The sequence below is a fragment of the Vipera berus genome (genome assembly GCF_964194415.1).
Source record: "Vipera berus genome assembly, chromosome: 2".
NCBI classification, from domain to species: domain Eukaryota; kingdom Metazoa; phylum Chordata; class Lepidosauria; order Squamata; family Viperidae; genus Vipera; species Vipera berus.
Window position 1 is genome coordinate 283,697,518 of NC_138203.1, and position 24,364 is coordinate 283,721,881.

At 46.9% G+C, this 24,364-nt stretch overlaps 1 protein-coding gene across 1 annotated transcript; it reads right to left on the bottom strand.

Moving 5' to 3' along the window:
* Nucleotides 1-1,479: 1,479 nt before the first annotated feature.
* LOC308661253 (antigen peptide transporter 2-like) lies at nucleotides 1,480-24,159 on the bottom strand (the record flags this gene model as incomplete). Its single annotated transcript, XM_081316169.1, has 11 exons — nucleotides 1,480-2,599; nucleotides 4,124-4,260; nucleotides 7,456-7,615; nucleotides 9,003-9,176; nucleotides 10,164-10,352; nucleotides 13,313-13,441; nucleotides 17,361-17,558; nucleotides 18,940-19,145; nucleotides 20,605-20,735; nucleotides 22,440-22,554; nucleotides 23,676-24,159. The coding sequence occupies 11 exons, from the start codon at nucleotides 24,157-24,159 to the stop codon at nucleotides 2,408-2,410; spliced, it is 2,115 nt and encodes a 704-aa protein (XP_081172295.1). The 3' UTR covers nucleotides 1,480-2,407.
* Nucleotides 24,160-24,364: the final 205 nt, after the last annotated feature.

The window sequence follows — 24,364 nt, forward strand, 5'->3', positions numbered from 1 at the left end:
ATCCAGAGAAAGAAATATTTTGGGAAATATTAAAAAGGCAGAATATATTTCCCCAAAGGATCTTAAAGGCAGAAATGCCCCCCCCCCAGATCTCTCTGCCCCAAACAGAAACCAGGTCTGCAGAAATGCAGATGTGATCATCTTGTCAAAAAGATTGGAGCCAGGAAGATTGGAACTAATAGGATTAGAAAGACAAAGATCCCTAGAATCAGCAATCCCTCACACCAAAAAAATCTAACACAGGACATAGTCATCAGCCCCAGCCCCAGGGAAGCAGGATATGACCTTTGGGACATAATTGGATTAACCCACCACTACTAGAATACCAGAAGGGCACACTCAGATTCAGGTCAAAGTTCATGCCACAGGAACAACTCCAAACAAAAGCTCAAGAAGTTATAAAAACCCACCACTCCCTACTAAAAGGTAAAGGTTCCCCTGCACATGCGTGCTAGTCGTTTCCAACTCTTCATTTTAAAGCCAAAGAGCCAGCGCTTGTCCGAGGACGTCTCCGTGGTCATGTGGCCGGCATGACTAGACGCCAAAGGCACACGGAACACTGTTACCTTCCCACCGTAGTGGTCCCTATTTTTCTACTTGCGTTTTTACATGCTTTAGAACTGCTAGGTTGGCAAAAGCTGGGACGAGTAACAGGCGTTCACTCTGTTACGCGGCACTCGGGATTTGACCTGCCAACCTGCCGACTTTCTAATCGACAAGCTCAGCATCCTAACCCACTGAGCCACCATGTCCCTACTACATGTGGTCAATTTTCCCAGAGCTATCTTTCTTTCTGGCTCTCTTCTTCAATAAACTGCAACCTTCTTTCTAAAGCAGTCTCCATTTCGTTTATTCCCAGCTTGGACTGGACCCTGTTGAAGATTTTTCCTTCAACAGATCATATCCTGCCCTTAGAATTTGGGTGGAGGAATGTAAGTTTTTAATCCTATCAGCTGTGGGGGCTGAAAGTGTTTTGTTTACGAATAGATTGGCCCAGTCTTTCTTAACAGGTACAAAATATCCATCTCTAAAGACTTGAGGCTTCTACTTGAGGCCTATTAATAAAGACTGAGGCTGCTTTCTATCTTTCTTAAGACTTTTCTCCATTTCTCCTTTGGGAAAATATAATATCTTGCCTCTTTTAATATTAAGAATAAGGAATATTTCAATCTGGGGGGGTTTCCTACACAGTGATACTTTATTTAACAAAGCAAAAGTGGAAGCCAAGTTGCTGTGACCAATATTAAAAAGGTGTAGTAAAAGAGTATAAAAAGTTCTCCCGTGCTCACATCATTCTTATATTCTTATATTCTATTACCTATTCCAATATTACCCATAAAAATATTACAAGTTAGCTTCAATCACAAAGAAAACAATTTATATCAATTTTATAAAACTATTCTTCTAAATTTTTTTTAAGTTTGGAAAGTAATCTATGGTATTTTAAGTTGTACAATACATTAGGATAATATGAATTTAAAGCTTAGTTGGAATGAGGAATAACTTTAGACAATTGATATAAATTGGTTTATTTGGGATTGTTTTTATTGGGTATTAGATTGAAGTATTATTTTGTATTTGAATAATCACTGATATGATATATATATATGTATGTTTGGAATTTACCTGTAAGAGTTAAAGTTTGATAGTTTAAATAGTTTAGGATTGTTTGCGTAAGTTAGATTATGATTGTTTGTACTTTTTATACCCTGTGTTTTGGTATTAGGTTGGAAAGTATTATTTTGTATTTGTATAATTATTGATATGATATATATATATATATATATATGTTTGGAGTTTACCTATATGAGTTAAAGTTCGATAGTTTAAATAGTTTAGGATTGTTTGCGTACGTTAGATTATGATTGTTTGTATTTTTATACCCTGTATTTTGCTCTGGGAAGTGGAGGGGAGGGGAAAGGGAGGGAGGGGTTGGGGAGGGTTGGGGAGGGGGAAGAGGGTGGGAGGGGACGGGGTTGGGAGGGTTTTTTTTCTTTTTTTGGTTTGTTAAAGATAAAATGTATTGTAAAACTTTTTAATACAAAAAAAAGTTCTCCCATGCTAAATTTAAACAAAGGAAAAATTGGTGCATTGCTGTGTTTACTAAACAACAGTTGCTTGAAAACAGGATTCTGCACTTTCCACAGTAGAGTTTCCAGAGTCCAGGTTGCTACTTAACACAATACAAGAATTGTGCCCAGATAAGAAAAGCAACATCCCCTTGCAAATGGTTGCAATTCAGCAACCCTTGACTCGCCAAGATCTGATGAACAGGCTACTTTGTCCTTCTGGGTCATTCTCTTTCCATAGGAAGGTGTTGTTGTCTATCTCCCCCGCCAATCATGCATTTGGCATCTACAAAAGCAGTGGATCCTGTGGCTGAACATGTCGGCTGCAACTCCAGAGGTCACTCCGCCTGGGTCCTTTCCACAAGTCTGTAGTAGGGGCCTCTCCAGCCCATCAGCTCCGTGTGAGTCCCCTCCTCCACAACCTCTCCTCCTTCCAATACCACAATCTTGTCTGCGTTCTCCACTGTCTGCATCCGGTGAGCAATCACCAGCACCGTCCGGGCTCCACTGTTCTGCACAGAACGCTGGATCTGGAGAAGCAATAGTATTTAGACTTCAGTGCTTTATAGCCCTCTCTAAGCAGTTTACAGAATCAGCATATTTGCCCCCAACAATCTGGTTCCTCATTTTACCAACTATGGAAGGACGGAAGGATGAGTCAATCTTGAGCCGGTGAGGATCGAACTGCTAGCAGTCGGCAGAATTAGCCTGCAATACTGCATTCTAACCACTGCACCACCATGGCTCTTAAGTGTTAAGAATTATTTCCTATGATTCTTAGCTAAAACAATTTTGTTCAAACTCTTTGGGTGCATTTTGTGTGTGTGTGTGTGTGTGTGTGTGTGTTTGATGGAAGGAGCTGGAGTCAGAAAGTCCTTGGTGTACAAGTATAGAATAGAAGACTGTGAGTCTTAGTCCATAAAAGCCGGTGACCTGACTTTGGGCCAGTCACTCTCTCTCAGCCCAACCCACCTCACAGGGTTGTTGTTGTGGGGAAAATAAGAAGAGGAAAGAGAATTATGTCTGTTCACTGTCATGAGTTACTTACAAAGTTACAAGAGAAGGAAGGAAGGGAGGGAGGAAGGAATATAAAAACAAATAAATAAAAATAAATTTGCTGTTTTAATTTTATGTATGGTAGGCTTGTCAGTTGCTCAGTCAGCTGATGACCAGAATGGCAGGTCAGGCTGGTGAAAGCAATACAGGTAGTCCTTAACTTACAACTGTTGAGGACAACCCGTAAATATATTTGTAACTGCCTTCTTCTTTACTTCCTCTTTTACCGCTTCAGGTCTTGAGGGATTTATAATAATAAAATACAAATTTATTATCTATCAATCAATCAATCAATCAATATTATTTAATAATTTTAAAAATACGAATCCCAGGCATAAAAATATAATAATATAAAATATATTTTGTAAAATAGCATATGAAAATAACATAAAAAATAAAAGAAAAATACATAATTTTTGTGGAAATAGGCACGATGTTCTCTTTAGATCCATATTATCTGGCCACGCAGTGGCTACTATTATTAAACGTAATCTTCACTGTTCATAAGTCAGTAGCCCTCTAAGGCAGTATCCCCCAACCTTTTGAGCACCAGGGACCAGTTCCATGGAGAGATTTTTTCCGTGGACTGGGGTGTGTGTTTTCACGTGCTGCCTACATCTTGCAGATGGGGCTTTACTTGTTTGTGTGGACCGATTGCTGGCATGCCGTGGCCCGGTACCGGTCCACGGACCAGGAATTGGGGACCCCTGCTCTGAGGAACTGAGAGGCAGATCATAATAACCCGCAGAAGAGAAGCAGATAAAAGAGTTGATAAATCAATATAACAACTCTAAATTTATCATATCAGGGGATGGCACCAGATTTTAAAGTCTATTTATCCCCAACATCAGCTTGGAAGAAATTATGCCGCTTCCAGTTGAATAAACCCAGTTTTCCCTGCTCTGTCACCTCACAGAAATCCAGATTAAGTCCACAGCCCCTGCACCAACCCAGCCAGGGTCCACCCCCAAATCCCCTCACGAGTTCCCAGCACATACTGCAGCTTCGCTTTCTGAGTCCAGGGCACTCGTGGCTTCATCCAGCACCAACACTTTGGGGTCACGGATCAGTGCCCGGGCGATGGCCAGCCGTTGCTTCTGCCCCATGGACAGCTGGTCCTCTTTCTCCCCCACCTCTGCAGGGAGATAAGCAAGAAAGATGGAGGGGAATAAGACAAATCCATTCCCTAAATCTTGTTGCCCCAAAGGGGTAGCAAAGCCACCAGCTAAAGAACAAGGACGAGGTGGATTCTGAAGCCCAGCATTCTCTGAAGTGGGTGGAGGGAACTGTAATTTGGACCCTTGGTTGAAAAAGTGGGGAGGAGGGGAAAAGGTCCCATCTCCTTCAGTAGCTGTGGGAAAGTTTTCCAAGACTTGTGATTTCTGAAACAGCTCCACAGTGCAATAAGCTCTGTTTGAATTCTCTTTTCTGCACTACTGTTTAGTGTTTTAACTCTGGTATTCTATTTCTGCTTCTGATATCGTACAGTTAGAGCCATCAGTATAACCTATCATGTTTCCCTCAAAATAAAGGTAAAGGTAAAGGTTCCCCCGCACATGTGTGCTAGTCGTTTCTAACTCTAGGGGCCGGTGCTCATCTCCGTTTCAAAGCCGAAGAGCCAGTGCTTGTCCGAGGACGTCTCTGTGGTCATGTGGCTGGCATGACTAGACGCCAGGTCTTATATTAATTTTTGCTCCAAAAGACACATCAGGGCTTGTTTTCTAGTCAGAGCTTATATTTGGGGAAATACGGTACTAAATGTGTCTGTCTGGCTGACGATCTTAACTGGGGCTTATTTTGGGGGTAGGGCTTATATTACGAGCATCCTGGGGGGAAAAAAACCATGCTAGAGCTTTATTTCTGGTTGGGTCTTATTTTGGATGGGTGTGTCCTCAGGTTACACCAGCCAGTGGGACTCCTGGGGTTTCTGTTGATAAGTGATATACTTGTAAAAATGTGGTGTCACCTTTTGATAGTACCTCACAGAGCATTAAAAAAACACATGTATTGATGCTCTTACAATTCTGATTTGCTCTTTGTTTCCAATAAAAACTTACCAGATTCTGATTGAGGCAACCTAGTCCTATCATGGACGATATCTTCAACAGAACAAAAGTTTCACGAGTGTCCTTATGTAAAGCTTTGATTTGAAAAGGATACCACCCAACAATATGCCTTTCACTCACTGCACACAATTGAGCTTTAAACGTATTGCGCCTCTTCTTCACATTTTGTATGGGGAGCCATGGCAAATCAATGAACACCCCTGCTTTACAAAGCAGGAGAATAAGGAGAATAAGAACTTGAAAAGGAAGCTATAGTATTAGAACACAAGAAAAATGTAGGCTAATTACAATGAAACAAAGTGAAAATTATGACCAGCTATGGCAATACAGCACATTTTCCCTTTATTAGAGGATGTCACAGGACCGCATTGCTTAGTGATGGCAATCCAATGGCTGTCCTTAACTGAATCCCACTGGTCATTAGTTGAGCACTTCCTCACCAGTTCCTGATGGCTTCTCACAACCAGTTCGTGGGGAACACAGCAGGAGTTTGCAATTTGGGTGTCTCACATGCAGGCAGTTCGTGGTTTCTGCTGGGTGGGGTGTATTTAAGTTTAAGTTTAAGTTTATTGAATTTATATACCGCCCTTTTCCCATAGGACTCAGGGTGGTTTACAAAGTATTTAAAAACATCAATACAATACAAGAGTTAAAAACAGTTAAAATAATTAAATTTGATCCCAGAGGGAGGGGGAAACCCTCTCAGCCTAGGCCGGAAAGCTCAAAGAGCCAGGTCTTCAGGTCCCGGCGGAATGACCGAAGGTCGGGGGCAGTCCTAAGCTCCATGGGCAGCTGGTTCCACAGGGCAGGCGCACCCACTGAGAAGGCCCTCCCTCTGGGTGTTATCCGCCGGCAGTCTTTTACAGGTGGCACCCTGAGAAGGCCCTCCAAGTGGGAGCTCACAGGACGAAGGGAACTTGATGCCGGCAGTAGGTGTTCCCTCAAATAACCCGGACCCAAGCCATTTAGGGCTTTATAGGTCATCACCAGCACCTTGAATCTCACCCGGAGGGCAACCCGAAGCCAATGTAGCTCACGGAGTAGAGGTGTTACATGGGAGTATCGGGAAACCCCCATCACAACTCGCGCAGCAGCATTCTGCATCAGCTGAAGCCTCCGAGAGGTCCTCGAGGGCAGCCCCATGTAGAGAGCGTTGCAGTAGTCCAACTGTGTGTACCTTCAGCAGTGTGACTGAGGGATAAGACTGACCCCTGCTAGGAGGGAGAGGGAGGGTGTGCGTGTGGCCACAGCAGTACAGGCTACATTTTCTGGTTCCTAGGGTGGCTTATGACAGGTGGGAGAGACTTATCTCTGACTTGTAACCTTTCCTACTGGCTTCCCCATTGCCTTTGCTTGTGGGAAGGCGGCAAATGGTGATGATTTGATTGTGGAGTTTGGGGAGGCCAGGGGTTGAGGACAACACTGTCCCAGGCCCCTCGGGCATTGGGGAAGGAAGGTAGTCGACAGGACGAAAAGCTGCCTGCCTTCACAGAAGCGGGAGGATTGGCTGCTGACAGGCACTGGTGCCAATAGGCAGCAGATCCCCTCTGATGAAGAACAGCTGCCTCCCCCGCTCAATCCAAGGGCACGGAGAGGGGACCTCAGGCAAACTCAGAGAAGGGCTGTGAGGTTACTCCAGAAAAGGTTGCTCTGTTCCTCCTTACCAGAAACACCTGGAGTGGATTGACTTAAAAAGAAGTGGTGGGGAGTTAGCCTTTGCCAGGAACAATTGTTTGCTTTGGCTTACACTCCTCCGACTTTGACTCATGACTTTGGCCTGGCCTTGCCTGGAGAACTGCCTTCTGCCTTGTACCTTGCCTTTGCCCCGAGGACCGCCTTTCGTTTTGTGTCTTGCCCTTGCCTTGTGGACTACAGTTTGCCTCATGGGTACGCTTAACCGGGTGGACTGGACTTAGGACCCTGGACCTTGTCCTCTGAGCATGCTCCTACTCTGCGGACTTTTCTTTGTAATATATGGGCTGTTGTTTGGGGGGACTGTGGGTGTGGTGATTGTGGGTATGGTGTAACAACCAGAACTTCAAGGACTAGTTGTAACCACCATTTGTTTAGTGCCATCATAATCTCAAACGATGAACTGAACAAATGAATGAGCGTAATGCAAGAGTTACCTTTCTACATTGTAACAATGCAAGTAGGATTTCACTTCAGAGGAGGCTTAAGAATCAGGGCTGGGGAGTTTTCTGGGGTGGGGGGGAAATGGACCATTAAAGGATGAATTGAAGGGTGGAATGGATTTTGCCCACCTGCAGTGAAGCCTCCTTCCAGCTCACGGATGAATCCTAGGGCATCAGCTTCTTTCGCTGCTTTGCTCACGTCTTGCTCACTGCAGCCTTGCAGGCCGAAGGTGATGTTGTCCCAGATGGACCCGGAGAATAGGATGGGCTCCTGGCCTACCAGGGCCACCTGCAATTGGACAGGGAGGCCTATCAGGACAGGGCTGGGCTGAGGGAGAAACTCCACTGATCCTTCACATCTAGTACCTTTCCAGGGTGGGGCTGGTTGACGCTCAAGATTAATGATCAAGGTGCAAAATTCAGAATAACAGAGTTGGAAGGGACCGTGGAGGTCTTCTCATCCAACTCCCTGCTCAGGCAGGAAGCCTATACCATTTCAGACAAATGATTGTCCAGTCTCTTCTTAAAAACTTCCAGTGTTGGAGCACTCACAACTTCTGGAGGCAGGTTTTCCCACTAATTAATTGTTCTAACTATTAGGAAATTTCTCCTAATAGTTCTCTCCTTGGTTAGTTTGCATCCATCCATTGCTTCTCGTCCCACTTCACATACTTTGGAGAATAGCCTGACTCCCTCTTCTTTGGGTCAGCCCCTTAGATATTGGAACACTGCTATCATGTCACCCCCTAGTCTTTCTTGTAGTGAATCTTACATGCAGATGTACAATTCACTGCACCTCCCAACTGTAGACCTTGAGCTGTTATCTGCTCTTCTTTGGAGACAAAGTGACAACACCCAGCCAACCTCAACTGATTTTGAAAGCTAAGTAGGATCATGCTTTGTTGGCACCTGGATGAACTCCAGGTCCATGGCTAGACTAGGAAGGTCACCAAAACAAATAACATCATGGGATAACATTCACACTGTTGCCAGAGAAATGGTACAGCCAGAGTCACAGATCACAAAGAGATTCTCATCTTTTATATGAACCACATGTGCAGAATTTCCTGAATGCCACACCTTTTTACTTACCAAGGAACATAAGAAATCAAAAGCCTTTGATCCTAGGTACCTTTTACTATTTTCTGCACTGGAGCAGATCTGAGCAACTTTGGAGATTTCAAGCATCAAGTTTGTGGTTCACAAAGTTGTCTCAATGGCATTGCGTTCACCTTTCACTGGGGCATTTTTGAATGCCAGTCACACAATTTCTGAAAACCAGAGGCTCTAACCCCCCCCCTTTTTTTAGACAGGAAATGCATTGAAAGCACAGTGTAGGCACACAAAAATGCAATGCTCTTAAAGCCCAATCACTTCCAGCCAAGACCTTCTAATATCATGTGGTCCTGCCTAATATGCATCACACACACCCCTCTGAAAACATCACTAAGTAATGCCTGTCAACCACCCATGGAGACCGAGGCTTCATCCTGCAGGCAATAAGAATCACAATGGGCATGGGGCTGGTTTCATCCAAACTGCGTGGCCTAACATTTCTTCACTCTCCATCTCCCATTCTAGTGACAAGAGACCCAAATATTTGGGTCCAGAACAGGATAAAGCCAAAAGCTGCCTTCACCCACTGCTCCTCCCAACCAGGCTGGCCCCTCCCTCACCTGCCTATGGAGATACTTGTGCTCATATTTCCCAACTGGGACTCCGTCCAGCAGGACCTCCCCAGACTGGGGTTCGTAGAAGTGCTCCAGGAGAGCGACGCAGCTGCTTTTTCCGCTGCCGTTCAGGCCCACCAACGCCGTCACTTCCCCAGGGCGAAGCTCAAAGGAGACGTTCTAGGGCACAACGAGATGCAAATGCATGCAAAATGAAGCAGGAATATTCGGCGTTAACGAATGCACATAAAAGCCAGGCATCAGCAACCCAATCCATATCTAAAAAACCCCACACATAACGGGTACCCTATAAATACCACATACAGCCCAAAGGACACTCTCTGCTAGAGAGAAGTTCCTTGAGGATGGGCTCCAGTAAGAGTCCAAAAGCTCGGAAGACGAAACCTCTGGTCCCGGTGACCGACCCAGATTTGATCCTGAGTATCCTACAGTCCGAGTCTACTACAGCAGTGTTCCCCAACCTTTCCAGGTTGGCAGTGGGGAGGAAAGAGGACATGGTTTGTGGGAGGGGCAGGCACATGTGTGAGTGCATGCCACTCGTGCGAGTAGGGCTGTGAGCACCTGCCAGTTGTGCAAGTAGGGCTACGAGCACTGGCGCCTGCCACTCATGTGAGTGGGGCATGTGTGTGCGTGTGTGCACACAGCCAGCCAGTCACATGGACCAGTTGTGAACAGGCCACAGGCCAGTAGTGGGCCTCAGCCTATAGTATAGAAACTTATTTTGTCTTTTTAAAGACCATTAACGTCTCAACATTCTTCCTTCCAACGTTCTTCAACGAAAGTGAAAGGATTCTGGTTAGGTTTGTAGAACACGCAACCCACTTGACTTCCAAGTTACTTAAAGCTTTAACAACTGCATTTGTGTGATGTACTGTTGGCGTGGTGGCGCAGAGGTTAGAATGCATATTGCAGGCTAATTCTGCCGACTGCCATCAGTTCGATTCTCACCAGCTCAAGGCTGTCTCAGCCTTCCATCCTTCCAAGATCGGTAATATGAGGATCCAGGTTGTTGGAGGCAAAATGCTAAGTCGTTAAACCTCTTAGAGAGGGCTGTAAAGCATTGTAAAGCAGTATATAAGCCTAGGTGCTGTTACTATTGCTACTGGGTGTCATGCAAAGCAGCCCGGATGCTCTCCCATATGGTACCTTCAGGACCTGGATCTCAGGGCGGGAGGGATAGCAGAAGGAAACATTCTGGAAGGAGATGCATCCGGAGAGGGATTTTGGAGACAGCGTCCCTTCTGTGCTGACAGAAGGTTTCCGATCAAGGTATTCAAATACTTTTTCTGCTGCGGCCACATTGCTCAGGGCGTCCCCATAAGTGTAAATCAGGGCCTGTGGGAGGAAAAGGAAGGGGCGGCAATGTGAAATTTGCAATCTCAGCCACATTCGTCTGCAACTTTGAACTTGCAGCTTTGTGCAAATTGCTGGTTTCTGGTTCACAAATGGCCGTGTTTCTTTCTAAAACAGAACTCACAGGAATTTGACTTGAAATCTGGAACGTCCTCCCATTCCTTATAAAGATTCACAGCAAAAAAAAAAAACCCACCTTGCAAATGCCCTCCAAGTTTTATTTTTGGAAAACAGCATTTCTGTGAGAAAATAACTTAGAAGGAAGAAACAATCTGGACAAAACCAGAAGCACCAACCAAATTGATTAATGTACGCAGCCATTTCCTCAAAGAAACAGCCACATTTTTTTTTTAAAAAAGTGTTTCTAAAGAAGTCGTTTGTTCTGTTGTTTCCGCTTATTTGCTACTTGTTGAGTTGCATGCAATGCGTATCTTTCTGCAAAAAAGAAATCCAGTGTTCCTTTATCCAAAACCAAAACCATTTTTTAAAAAAAATCTACAAAGGGAGAGACAATTTGTTGTTTATCAGCAGCTTCATCTCTATCCCTTTTTGCCACCTGGAACCTGCAGCAGCTGCTCAGCTCCAAGTCGCTCAAATGTTCTCCAAATGCCATTTCCTGTCAAACCTGCCCCAACTTGAACCCTTAGGGAAGAAAAACCTTCGACTCCATTTAGCTGAGGTGAAAGGTACTTTTACTAAGAGATGCTGCTTGCAGTAAAGTCAGGCAGAATCTGAGCTTCCTGTGCAACAAGACAAAGGTATTTCCTTCAGTCCCCGTTAGTCCCCCTTACACCAGGGCTTTTCAACCAGTGGTACGGGTACCACCTGTGGTACATTGGCACATGGCAGGTGGTAGCGAGGGAGGGGAATGAGCTGAACCGGTGGCAGCACCGCACAAGCCTGAGCGAGAGACGGCTGGAGCGGCAGGGCTGTCAGGGCTCAGCGGAAGCGCCAGGATCAGCGCCAGGCTCCAGCTGGAAAGCAGCACTGATCCTGGTGCTTCTGCTGAGCCCTGAAGAAGCACCGATCAGCTGGAATGTTGCAGCATCTCCAGGGTCTTGTGATTTACATTCAGATGCTTGGAAACTGATTCGTATTTATGACGGTCACAGTGTCCCAGGGACACGTGAAGTGACCAAAACCTGATGCAACCACCCAGCAGGGGGGGGGAATAAAAACCAACCCCCCCACCCCGCTGCCAATACTCAACAGAAATGCTCACAACAATGAAAACCTCGGACAGGAGGAAGAGCGTTGCCAGACAGGCAGGCAGGTGTCTTGCTCGGCTATAGCTTGGGGGGGCACTTTTTTCAGTGCCATGGTAACTTTGAATAGTCACTAAGCGAACTGTTGTAAGTCAAGGACTACCTGTACTTCATCACTTTTTTCCTTTTTTTTTTTTGGTCAAGTTTTTGACACCTTGCTAGGCAACTGGTGGTACTCGGATGTTGCCATATCCTAAAAGTGGTACAATGGGTGAAAAGTTTAGTTTAGTTTAGTTTTATTTGATTTCTATACTGCCCTTCTCCCTAGGGACTCAGGGCGGTTCACAGGGCATATATAAATAACAATACAAAAGTTAAAAGGAAATTAAACCAGTGCCCGATTAAAAACAACAATAATAAATACTAAAAATCAATTTAAAAACCCATATTCCCCCATCAGGCCAGACCAGCTAATTCAAATAAGTGGGTCTTCAACCCGCGACGGAAGGATCGGAGGTCTGATGCCATCCGGAGCTCAACCGGTAGTTGGTTCCATAATGCCGGAGCGCCCACAGAGAAGGCCCTCCCCCTGGGGGCCACCAGTCGGCATTCCCTGACCGGAGGCACCCTGAGGAGGCCCTCTCTGTGGGCACGTACTGGGCGGAGGGAAGTTGACGCCGGCAGCAGGTGGTCCCCGAGGTAACCCGGACCCATGCCATGTAAGGACTTAAAGATCATGACTAGGACCTTGAACCTCACCCGGAAGACAACTGGTAGCCAATGCAGCTCGCGGAGCAAAGGTGTAACATGGGAGTACCGGGAAACTCCCAGGACAACTCTCGCGGCCGCATTCTGTACCAGTTGGAGCCTCCGAGTGGTCTTCAAGGTTGAAAAGCCCTGCCTTACACCATGACCAATCCAAATGTTGCCAGCCAATGCAATGTCACCGGGATGTTTTGGGAACACTGAGGTTTTGGGGCTGGTAACTTTCCATACTCAGGGCAAATGGCCTTGAAGACACCTCCGCAGGAACCAGTCTCACGGTGATCTGCTTTTCTTCAGCTGTCAAGCCCCTCCCGAATTCCAACACAAAAATGCATACAGGTTTATTGCCCATTTGTTCGCCCCCCCATCCATGCCTTTGATGGCAGGATGCCAGCGCAGCGCCACGCTGAAGATGATGGACCTGACATTTCAAAACAATCATTACACACAGTCCGACATATGTCACACAGGCCTAGACAAACATCAGTAACTCCTACAAAATGAAATTGGTCTTAAATAGGCCCAGAACTGAAGCCTAGATCCATAAGTAAAATTAAATATAGTTCAACCCTAAAATTTGACCACCCTGTAGTGAATGGAATTGCTGGACGGAAATGCATTTTAGTTCTTGAAAAGGAGAGTAAAAAAGAAAGAAACAAAGCAAGAATCCAACTGTAGGAGTGATGAAGGCAGAAGGGTCAAATGAACAGAGGGATGAGGAACATGGCAACCACCGAACGACCCAAGATGCCAATAAACAAGAATATTTGTAGCTCGGGGTTGACACGAGGAGTCCTTGGGCTCTTTGAGCTTGCTTGTTTACTTGTAGATGTTTCATAACCCAAACTAGGTAACATTATCAGTGCTGGGTAATGAAATGTCTATGAGAAAACAAAGCTCAGAGAGCGCCAAGCAGCCCTCAAGCTGAAGTGCTACAGAAGAAAACATTTTCAAATCTAAGTGTTCACCGACCTGTACACACCGCCCTACATTTGTCTGGTAGAGGATGAAGGAGACCAAGTTTCCTTCGGTCATGAGGCCAGTGAGGATCTGCTGGTAACCACAGTAGAGCAGGATCAGCTTCATGCTCAACCGGAGGACCTGGAGTGGGAGAAAAACGGTACGCCGTGGCTGAGAATCCTGCCTCTCTCTCTTCTTGGGTGGGGCTATGAAACATTTTTTTTAATGCTCTTCCATTCTGCAGACATTTTTTTTGGCAGGATTGCTATTTCTGGGCAAGAACTAGTGCCATACAAAGGCCAATAGGGTTAGGACAGGGGTCGGTAACCTGAAAAAGCAAAAGAGCCACTGGGAACCGGTTCCATCACACATAAAAAATAGTGGGAGCTGCGCGCGTGCATCCACGCACGCGCATGCACATAAAACAAAATGTTTTGCGCATGCACAAAATGTTTTGTTTTTTGCACATGCGCGTGCGTGGATACACGTGCGTGGTTCCACTTTTTTTTATGTGGACACACCTGCACGCCAGCGGCGACGGGTCTCCCTGGTGACGGGCGCTGGGTTACGGCGCCGCCTTCAGCCCGGGCGCCGCCGGAGCCACCCCTGGGACCTCCAAACTGCCGCCCGAACACCCGTTTGGAGACCTGCTGGTGCTGGTTTAGAAAGCTGCTGCGGGCTGCGGCAGCTTTCTAAACCGGCACCAGCAGGTCTCCAAACCGCACCTCTGCCCGAACACCAGCAGGTCTCCCTGGTGACGGGCGCCGGGTTGTGGCGCCACCTTCAGCCTGGGCACCACCGGAGCCACCCCTGGGACCTCCAAACTGCCGCCCGAACACCCGTTTGGAGACCTGCTGGTGCCGGTTTAGAAAGCTGCCGCGGCCCGTTTGCAGAGCTACTGAAGGCGGTAGCTCTGTAAACGGGCCGCAGCAGCTTTCCAAACCGGCACCAGCAGGTCTCCAAACGGGTACCGCCGCTGCCTGTTCCGAGAGGTGCGCGCACAGCTCTCCAAACCTTTGGAGTGGTGCGCGAGCACCTCCTCCCGTTCGGAGTGGTGTGCGCGCACCTCCGCCCGTTCGGAGAGGTGCGTGCGCACCGGGCGACTGGGAGCCGCAGGAGACGGCTTAAAGAGCTGCATGCGGCTCCGGAGCCACGGGTTGCCGACCTATGGGTTAGGACCATCCCAATTTCCAAAAGGTGAATGTTTCATAGGGTGGGCAATACAGCAGAAAAGGTATACCTTCTGGGCCCTACCAAATGGCATTCCCTAGTGCAGGGCTCCCCAACCCCCGGGCCACGGCATGGTCGAACCCGAGCCGTGGGAGAATGGGCAAGTGCACGCATGTGAAGCTCCACTCACACGAGCAATGGGCAAGTGCATGCATGCGCACAGAGCTCCACTCACATGAGCTGAGTGCACTTGCGCTCGTGCACGAAGCTCCACTCACATGAGCAGAGGAATAAAAAGCCAAGAAATACAGGTAGTCCTCAATGTATGACCACAAATGAGCCCAATTTTTTTGTTGCTAAGTGAAACATCGGTTAAGTGAATTTTACCCCATTTTATGACCTTTTGTACCACTGTGGTTAAGTGAATCACGGCAGTAAGTTGGTGACATGGTTGTTAAGTGAATCTGGCTTCCCCATTGACTTTGCTTGTAAGAAAGTCATAAAAGGGGACCCTAGGCCACTGCAACCGTCGTAAATATGACTCAGTTGCCAACCAGTTGACCATGGGGATATTGTAATGGTCATAAATGTGAAAAGCAATCAGAAGTCACTTTTCTCAGTGCCGTTGTAACTTTGAACAGTCTCTAAATGAACTACCTGTATACACTCCAGACTAGCATTGGTAGATCAGTCATGAACGGAAAAGATAGTCAAATGCCATGACAAAGGTCAGAATTGTGCAAGTCATGGTATTCCCCGTGGTTTTCTATGGAAATGAAAGTTGGACTTTAAAGAAGCAGGATAGGAAGTGCATTGATGTTTTTAAACTTTGATGTCAGAGAAGACTCCTGACAGCCAAGAAAACAAGCTGATGGGACATTCAACAAATTAAACCAGAGTTCTCACTCAAGGCAAGTGTCAAGGAATTGCATGGCAGCTGCCCAGATGAAACTGGAGACACTGACACAAACTTGTAGCCTTTTATATAAATATAAATATATTTAACATTCAAATCTACAGCAATCTTTGTCATCAACCAGGAAAGGAAGAATATATAAGATAGTCAGGAACACAGGAATATCCTGAGGTAAATCTAAAACAGTATTCAGAACACAGATGAAAAAGGGAAACTCCCCCTTTATACTTACAGCAACCAATCACACTGTAGATTGCCTCATGCATGAGTCAGCACTCTCTAAATTAATCAACTACAGCTGTGTGTTCTGGCCTATTGTATACCGTACTTCAAGAAGCTCTCAGGGAGCACCCAGCCATCCAGGGGAACAAAAGGGTTGATTTCTAGAGCTTCCCCTTTCCCAGGCAAGTTTCTTTTGACTTAGAAAACATTCTAAATATAAAACTGCAGAGAATCTGTGGCAGACCAAAAAAATAATGCTACAAGTAAAACGCCATTTTTCCTCCGGAAGTCTATTTTACCGTTCCAGCTACTAAATTCAATATCCTAACACATGAACGACCAGGCTCAAATTATCCTGTTTCTGAAACATTTTGCAAAGACTCAGCTTTCTGGAAGAGGCTCCAATGTCAGGAAAGCTGGAAGGAAAGAGAAGAAGACAATGACCAACAGCAAGGTGGACAGATTCACTGACAGAGATGATGAGTGCACCATTGGGAGACTAAAGAGAACATGATAGAACATTCTGAAGAAAATCTGTGCGGTAATTAGGATTTAAAGACCACTTGATGACACATAATCAGTTTTGGTTATGGATGATTCAAAGAAAAAAACCCGTGACAGACTTAAACTGGAACGTCACTGGGTTGCATGTCCACTTGTTGTCTAACCTTTGGGAGTTAAGATTTTAATTGAAAAAACATTCTTGATTAGCAAGTCAATCCTAAGAATTATGATACAGCATACTTAAAATCTTGTAAGATTGGGGACAAAGAGACAAATTTTCAAAACTTTTCATACCAAGTAAGAAAAGCTTGCAAGACTTGGCAATCTCCTAAAATCTGAGCCATATTTTGAAAATATTTTATTTAGACAGCTGCAACAGGAACCCCCCCCCACCCCCTGAAACTTAACATTCAGAAAACCAAGATCATGGCATCAAGCCCTCTCAACTCCTGGCAAATAGATGGGGAAGAAATGGAGGTAGTGACAGATTTTATTTTCCTGGGCTCCAAGATCATTGCAGATGGGGACTGTAGCCAAGAAATTAAAAGACGTTTGCTCCTGGGGAGGAAAGCCATGGCAAATCTAGACAGCACACTAAAAAGCAGAGACATCATCCTGTCAACAAAAGTGCGTATAGTCAAGGCTATGGTCTTCCCAGTTGCAATATATGGCAGTGAAAGTTGGACCATAAAAAAGGCTGAGCACCAAAGAATTGAGGCCTTTGAACTATGGTGCTGGAGAAGACTACTGCGAGTCCCTTGGACTGCAAGGCGATCAAACCGGTCAGTCCTAGAGGAGATCAACCCTGCCTGCTCTTTAGAAGGCCAGATCCTGAAGCTAAAACTCAAATACTTTGGCCACCTAATGAGAAGGAAGGACTCACTGGAGAAGAGCCTAATGCTGGGAAAGATTGAGGGCAATAGAAGAAGGGGACGACAGAGAATGAGGTGGCTGGATGGAGTCACTGGAGCAGTAGGCGTGAGCTTAAATGGACTCCAGAAGATATAGAGGACAGGAAGGCCTGGAGGAACGTTGTCCATAGGGTCGCAATGGGTCGGACACGACTTTGCAGCTAACAACAACAACAACAACAGGAACCCCCACAGGTTGGGAATCACTCACTTAGAGGACCTAGGTCAGGGATCTCCAACCTTGGCAACTTGTGGACTGCAGCTCCCAGAATTCTTCGGCCAGCCACGCAGTCCACAAGTCTTACGGTTGGAGACCTCTGAGTCCTAGAGGACTTACCCGGACAATGTATAAGTAAACAATCCTTTCCATGTCCCTTTGGTTCTTCAGCCGGCAGGTGTCTGCCAAGGATGCCTCGTAGCGCTGCGACTCCTTCTCCTCAGTGGCAAAGCTGCGCACGGTCTGCACGGACGAGATTACCTCATGCACCACCTCCTCTGAGTGGGCCACCGAGTCCTGGATCCCCTTCAGTAAAGCCTGGATGGACCATGAAGGAAGCAGCAAAGTGAGCCTCCTGAAAACTACCTTGGACCAGGCATCCAGCTGGTGGTGGCATACCCAAACCAAAGTTCAGTGGCCTCATTCTGAGGAGCAGACTCCAAAAATGCTTCATTCCACTCCATCCCATTTTATTTCATTTTTTTCTCACATGTGACCAACCGGATGACAGAGTACAAGCTAAAGAGGTAGATGTACTCTCCCACTATTATGCTTCCTTCCCACAGCCCCCTGGATAATTTCCTCTCCATGCACAGAGGGAGCTGAAATCCTTCAGAAGGCTGCAGCAACATTTGAGAGCAAAAGAGCTGCCTGCTGGTAACTGAAATCTGCTGAAATCTTCTTGGCAGGTGGCACTTTTGCTCCACCCTACAATGACCTGGGAGATTGCAATTCGGACTTCCAGCATGGCAGACATCGGGCAAAACAATTGTGTAGGCATCTTACTTAACTGCTTCACTCAGTGATCAAGATTTTTAGTCTCAATTTCATCATAACTCGAGGACAAGTTGTTGGATGCCCATCTGTTTTTTTCACTATATTTCTATTTGTCTTTGCTTTCAAACTGGCTTCTTCATCCTTTTTTTCCCCAGCTCCTTCTCTGTCTCTCCTCGTAGCTCTCCAGCAAGTGGGGCCTTCATCCCCCTTTTCCTCTTTTCACTTGAGGGATGCAAATGCACAATCCCTTTTCCTTCAGCCCAGGAAAAGGGGAAACCAGGCTACACAACCCATCCTTTTTGTACAAGCCACACAGACAAAGGAGTGGGTTTTGATCACATGGCTGCCATCTTGCCTTTTCTGATCTTCTGGAGATGGCAATGCATTCTGCTCTGCTCAGCTCCCTTGAAGTTTTTTTTTTCCCCTTCCCTTCTCTGGCTTGCTTTTCCTTTCCCTGAGCTGGTCAATTCCCTCGCTCACAAAGCTGGCATTCCTTCCCCACACGCAATTGGTCTCAAAAACTCAGAAGTGACCACCATTCCCTCTAGTCCAGACATGTCAAACACAAGGCCCGGGGGCCAGATTCGGCCCACGAAGTGGTTTCATGCAGCCCGCAAAGCCATCCTGGAAACAGTGAGGGAAGGGCCCCCACTGTCTGGGCCCTGGCCCTGAGACCCTCCTTCTGCCAGAGACCCTCAGATCTGTCCCACTCCTGCCCAGGCCCCCATAGGCACCCTTGATGGGAACGATGTAGAGCTGGCCATGCCCACCCAGTAGGCCATATGCACTCTAGCCATGCCCACCCAGTAGGCCACGCCCACCCTGGCCATACCCACCCGGCCCCATGAGGGCAACTGCAATGCTGATGCGGCCCTCAATGAAATTGAGTTTGATACCCCTGCTCTAGTCCCATGATCCCTACCTGATGACGGACATTGTAGACCTTCTGGACGGCTGTCATGAGTGGGGTCTCGATCAGCATTAGCAGCGTCAGGCGCCAGGACAAGCCAATCATGAATGTGTAGAGCCCAACAGCCTTGATCAGGGTGCGCAGGAAGACGTTGGTGTTGAACGGCACCGAGCGGCTCATCATAGTTGTGTCTTTGGAAAGGCGGGAGGCCAGGGCCCCTGTGGGCAAAGAGATATCACTCGACAAATGCCAGACTGGCAACACAGGGAGGGAGAGTATAGGGAACAATCCCCACAGGAAGGAGAAGACCAAGTCCTTGACATGGCATCCAAGGATAGCAAAGAGTAGCCTCTTTGCTATATTCCATCAGTGAGGATAATTAACAGTGGAACGGCTTGCCTTCAGAAGTTGTAGGTGCTTCATCACTGGAGGTTTTTAAGAAGAGTCTGGACAGACACCTGTCTGAAATGGCATAGGGCAGGGCGTCTTCAAACTTGGCCCTTTTATGACTTCTGGACTTCAACTCCCAGAATTCTTCAGCCAGCATGCCCGGCTGAGGAATTCTGGGAGTTGAAGTCCACAAGTCATAAAAAGGGCCACGTTTGAAGACCCCTGGTATAGGGTCTCCTGCTTGAGCAGGGAAATTGGACTAGAAGACCTCCAAGGTCCCTTCCAACTCTATTCTGATTACTATTCTGATTGCTCTTTGTCATGAGCTACCATTCCCACCTAAATCCAGGCTACTTCCCTCAGGATTTTGGGGGTAACTTCCTATCCAAGAAACATCTGAGCTTCTTTCTCTGAAATCAACCAAGGGATTCCTTCTCTTGGGCAGGTTTCTGCCAATCATGAAAAAGCTGAACAAGTGTAGGTTTGGTGAATACTTAGATGGCAGACATCTTAGTACCAGGAGAGCTCAGAATTGCAGACTGGACTAAAAAGATAGGGGGGAAAAATCCAATGGAAACCACTTCTTTATGGCCTGCAAAGAAAAAAACACGGTTGCGACCATGTTGTCCACAGGACCAGAGTTTATCCCAAAACAAAGCCCAGCTATGGCATTAGTTCTGTTTGCAAAGCTGAGACCTGACTGATACATGGATGGGAGGCCACCAGGAAATCCTTGTGTATGCGTGTGTACGTGTGTATGTGTGTGTGTGAGAAAGAGAGAGAGAGAGAAAGAGAGAGAGAGAAAGAGGGAGGGAGGGAGGGAGAGGAAAAGACAGAGACAGAGAGAAGAGAGAAGAGAGAGAGAAAGAGACACAGAGAGGGAGAGAGAAGAGCGAGAAGGGAGGAGAGAGAGAGTGGAGAGAAGAGAAAGAGAGAAGAGAGAAACACACACACACAGAGGGAGAGAGAGAGAAAAAAAGAGGAGAGAGAGAGCAGAGAGAAGAGAAAGAGAAAAGAGAGAAGAAAGAGACACACACGGGGGGGGAAGAGAGAGAGAGAGAGAGAGAGAGAGAGAGAGAGAGAGAGAGAGAGAGAGGGAGAGAGAGAGAGAGAGAGAGAGAGAGAGAGAGAGAGAGATCGCAGAAAGTGGCACTGGTAAAGCACTTCCATCTTTTCCCCCCAAAATATTAAATTAATGGTCTGCCTAATCATCAGTCAAGCTTCACTTGAGAGACTCTTTCGCTTTAGACAGTTCCAGAAACAGCAGCTGCCTGTTTGGGCCCTCACCTGTTTTCACCTCCTGGAAGAAGGCCAGGTCTTGCCACACCAGAGAAGAGAAGAGTAAGTTGCGAGTCCGGATAATCATCCGTGAGATCGTGAACATGAAGAGCCCCCCACGGCAGCTGGCAAACGCGGAGCTAGAAAAGAAGAACAGCAAGCGGGGTTGGCTCCTGCTTCACCCATGGAAACTGAGTCACAGCTCCACGCGTGAGCACGTACCTGATTTGACCCGGGTGGGTGCAAAGAGAACAAAATGTTCCCATGGACAAACCTATCCCACTGTTGTGAGATTAAATTACTTCAGACTGATGCTCTTCCCCCCATTTTGAAACTGCTTTCATTTTCCTGTTGAATTTAAATCAACAACAAGATCCCTGATACCAGCCAAGAACGGATGTTCCTTTAGAAAGCTTCTTTTTTGTTTTTTGTTTTTTCAGATTCGTATTCAAGTGAAAGCTAGGGGTAGATCACAAGTTTTAACTGGTTTGACTTCTGCCAGGTTGCAAAACAAGCAGCTAAGGATGTCCCAAAGGTGCTTCTTCAGGAGCCAACTGGACTATTTTGTTTTCTCTTTGAAGACGTTTCGCTTCTCATCCAAGACGCTTTTTCCGCTCTGGATGAGAAGCGAAACCTCTTCAAAGGAAAAACAAGGAAGTCCAGTTGCCTCCTGAAAAAAGCACCTTTGGGACACAGGGCGGAAAACCTCCTGCAGCCAAGAAAGCTCCACACCCATTTGCACCGCTCAGGTGACCCTGAGGACACAGGTAATGTTAGATGTTTTTGTGCCAGCCATGGCAGTTCCCCAAAAAGGTCATCAGATGGGAGCAAAGAGGCATCTTTGCTCCCACTGGTGGGTCAGGGGTCCCCGGTCCCTGCAGCCCCATACCCCCATTGGCGAGAGTTAATTGGTAAGGAAGGGGCTGAGGACCCCCATAAAAACTCTGCTCAGGGGCTGCTCTCTCTCTGCTCTCTTTGTTCTCTCTTCTGCTTGCTTGCTTGCTGATCCATGAGCTCAATCCAGGCATGGATGCCTCCATGCCAGGGAACTCTTTCTATTTACTTTATCGTTAAATAAAGCTTTGAATGATTGCATCCCTGCGTGATGCCTTTTACTTGGAAGCACCTTAACGAATCATCGATCTCGTGAGGCCATCTCACAGGTAAACCTCCAAGTGGCCTCAACGACTCTCCGAAAGGAGGCAAATGACCAGCTGCCTGCAAGGAGTATAAATCCTTCCATTCCCCACCATCCAGAGCTGAAGAAGAATCTCCACAGACAAGCAGCTGAGAAGAAACCAAGGGCTAAGGTTTGCTTCAGGAGGACTCCAGAGAACAAAATGATTTTCAGATCTTTCTTGAAGTCTTGAAACATTGAGTGGGTTCAGTTCTTTTAGGTCTCACTCAGCTTTTCACTGGCAGGCCAGAAGGAAAAAGGCACCTCCCCTGGTGTAAGCAGTTCTGGGACCAAAAAACTGCCGAAGCCAAGATCAAAACCACATTTGCAGCAGGGATCTGGCTGAGCTCAGCTGATCTCAAAAAGACAAGCGGCATCAAAGCTGGCTGGCATTTGGACAGGAGGCCACTAGGAAATCCCAGAGCAGAGGTTACACTAGGAAGTTAAAAAAAAAATCCCCAAAGAAAGCAACAATCAACAGCTTCCTTACAGCTGGCAAGGGGAAAAAAATGCCCTGGTATCTCCATGAAGGCAACCTCATCCAACGTGATCGCCCCTTGTACTGCCTTGTGAACAACAATGCCGGGCGACAACAGAACCATAATCCTGGTTATGAATTTAAGGGCAGCTGCAGCAAAAGTGCTGGTGGGGCCTGGAATAAGCTCACCTTCCAAATGAGACCAGGAAGAGTAGAGAGATTGCTGTGGAAAAGGCTTCTGCGTCATATTTGGTGCCCAGGATATCAATCAAACGCCCGGTGTAATGGGGCAGGAACATTTCACCTGCAAGGGGTGGGGGGAGAGCAGAGGAGGTGATGTATTTTTTTAAAAAAATTCAATTTATATCCCGCCCTTCTCCGAAGACTCAGGGCGGCTTACAAGCTTAGCAGTAGCCTTCATTCTATATATATGCCTGCTTATTAGGGCTTTCACACACACACCCAAGCGGCATTATTACAAAGTCAGCTTAATTGCCCCCAACAATCTGGGTCCTCATTTTACCTACCTCGGAAGGATGGAAGGCTGAGTCAACCTTGAGCCTGGTGGGACTCGAACCTGCACTAATTGCAGGCAGCTGGTGTTACTTAAGGAGGCATTAGCCCACTGCTCCACCAAGGCTCTTGTAGGACCTCTGTCAGGAAAGGCACCCCCCCCCCACACACACACACTGCAAATTGTACATCTGTTCTGTGAAATGGAAGGAAACTTGAGCTTTTTGCTCTGGGGTTCCTGCCCCAACTACTGAGGCAGCCTCTCTCAGGATGGGAGAAAAGATGCTCGAATTGGACACCGAAAGGGCTGAATGGAGAGTTTGGAAGATCCTGTCTGTATCGCTTTTCATCCTGGAAAACAGGACGCAAACCCTGGTGAAAGCAAGTCCAGAGCCAACGGCCGAAGCCTGCAGAATTCCACATTTTATCTGGGCAGGAACTGCTCCGTGTCAGGAGGCAACCAAGAAGGGAATCAAGAGGGATTCAGGGAGAACGTCAAAAGGAGCAGCAGAACTTCAAAGACTGAGGCCAGGTCTATTGGTGACCATCTTGCAACTGAGTTACTTTATTTTCTTCAGTGTACGGTGTGATTGCAGTCCTGGTGTCTCACAAGATTCGTGTTTCTCGCCATGCACATGTAGACGTAACCCAAACTAGGCCGTTGTTTCCCTGTGTCATATAATATATGTGGGTCTATGCATAATCCTTCCTTCCTTCCTTCATTTATTTATTTATGGCATATTTATGTAGTGTACAGTATATCAGAGGTGGTGACTCTTTGAGAGCTGTATGCAATGAAATGTCATTTTAATGATTGCCGATTAGTGTACACTCAAGGTGACAATAAAGTTATTATTCTGTTCTATCCATTTACCCTGCAACAGAGAATGATTTCATCCAGTACCAACTCACCAATCACTGCCAGGACGAGGAACAAGAAAGCGCCAGCGAGATACAGCTTGTCTGGGCAGAAAATCTGGAGCATCTTCCAAAGGGTGGCCTTGTCTTCTTTCTGGGACTCCTTTGTGTTGGGCCCTTCTGCCAGGACCCCCCAGAGGAGCTGGGAGAAGCCCACCACCCCGTAGATTGCCAGCCACCAAGACCAGGCAGCCGAAGAGACCAGGAGGGGAGGGTCCCCAAACCAGTGTCCCACCAATAGGTACAAAGGGGGCAGGATGCTGACTGCAGCCACCGTGGAAAAGGACATCGGGGAGGTCCGAACCACAGAGAGCAGCCCCCTGACTGCCCAGAGAACCAGCAGTCGGAGAGCGGCCTCCAGCCAAGCCGCTGAGACCCCCAGGGGGACCAAGGAGGGGCTCCATCCATTCAGCAAGGAGAGCAGGATCCGGTCGCAGAGAAGCAGGGGAACTGCCTGAAACACGACAGGGACTAGCATCTTGCTGACGGGCTCTGGGGAGAGAGAGGGAAGGATTACTGCTTATGGGAACCAGGGGGTTATGGATTTAAGAGGATCACTGTATGAGATATTTGGTAATCAAGGAGAGAAGCAACCTAGAACTAAGGAGAAACTTCCTGACAGTGAGAACGATTAACCAGTGGAACAACCTGCCTCCAGAAGTGGTGAATGCTCCAACACAGGA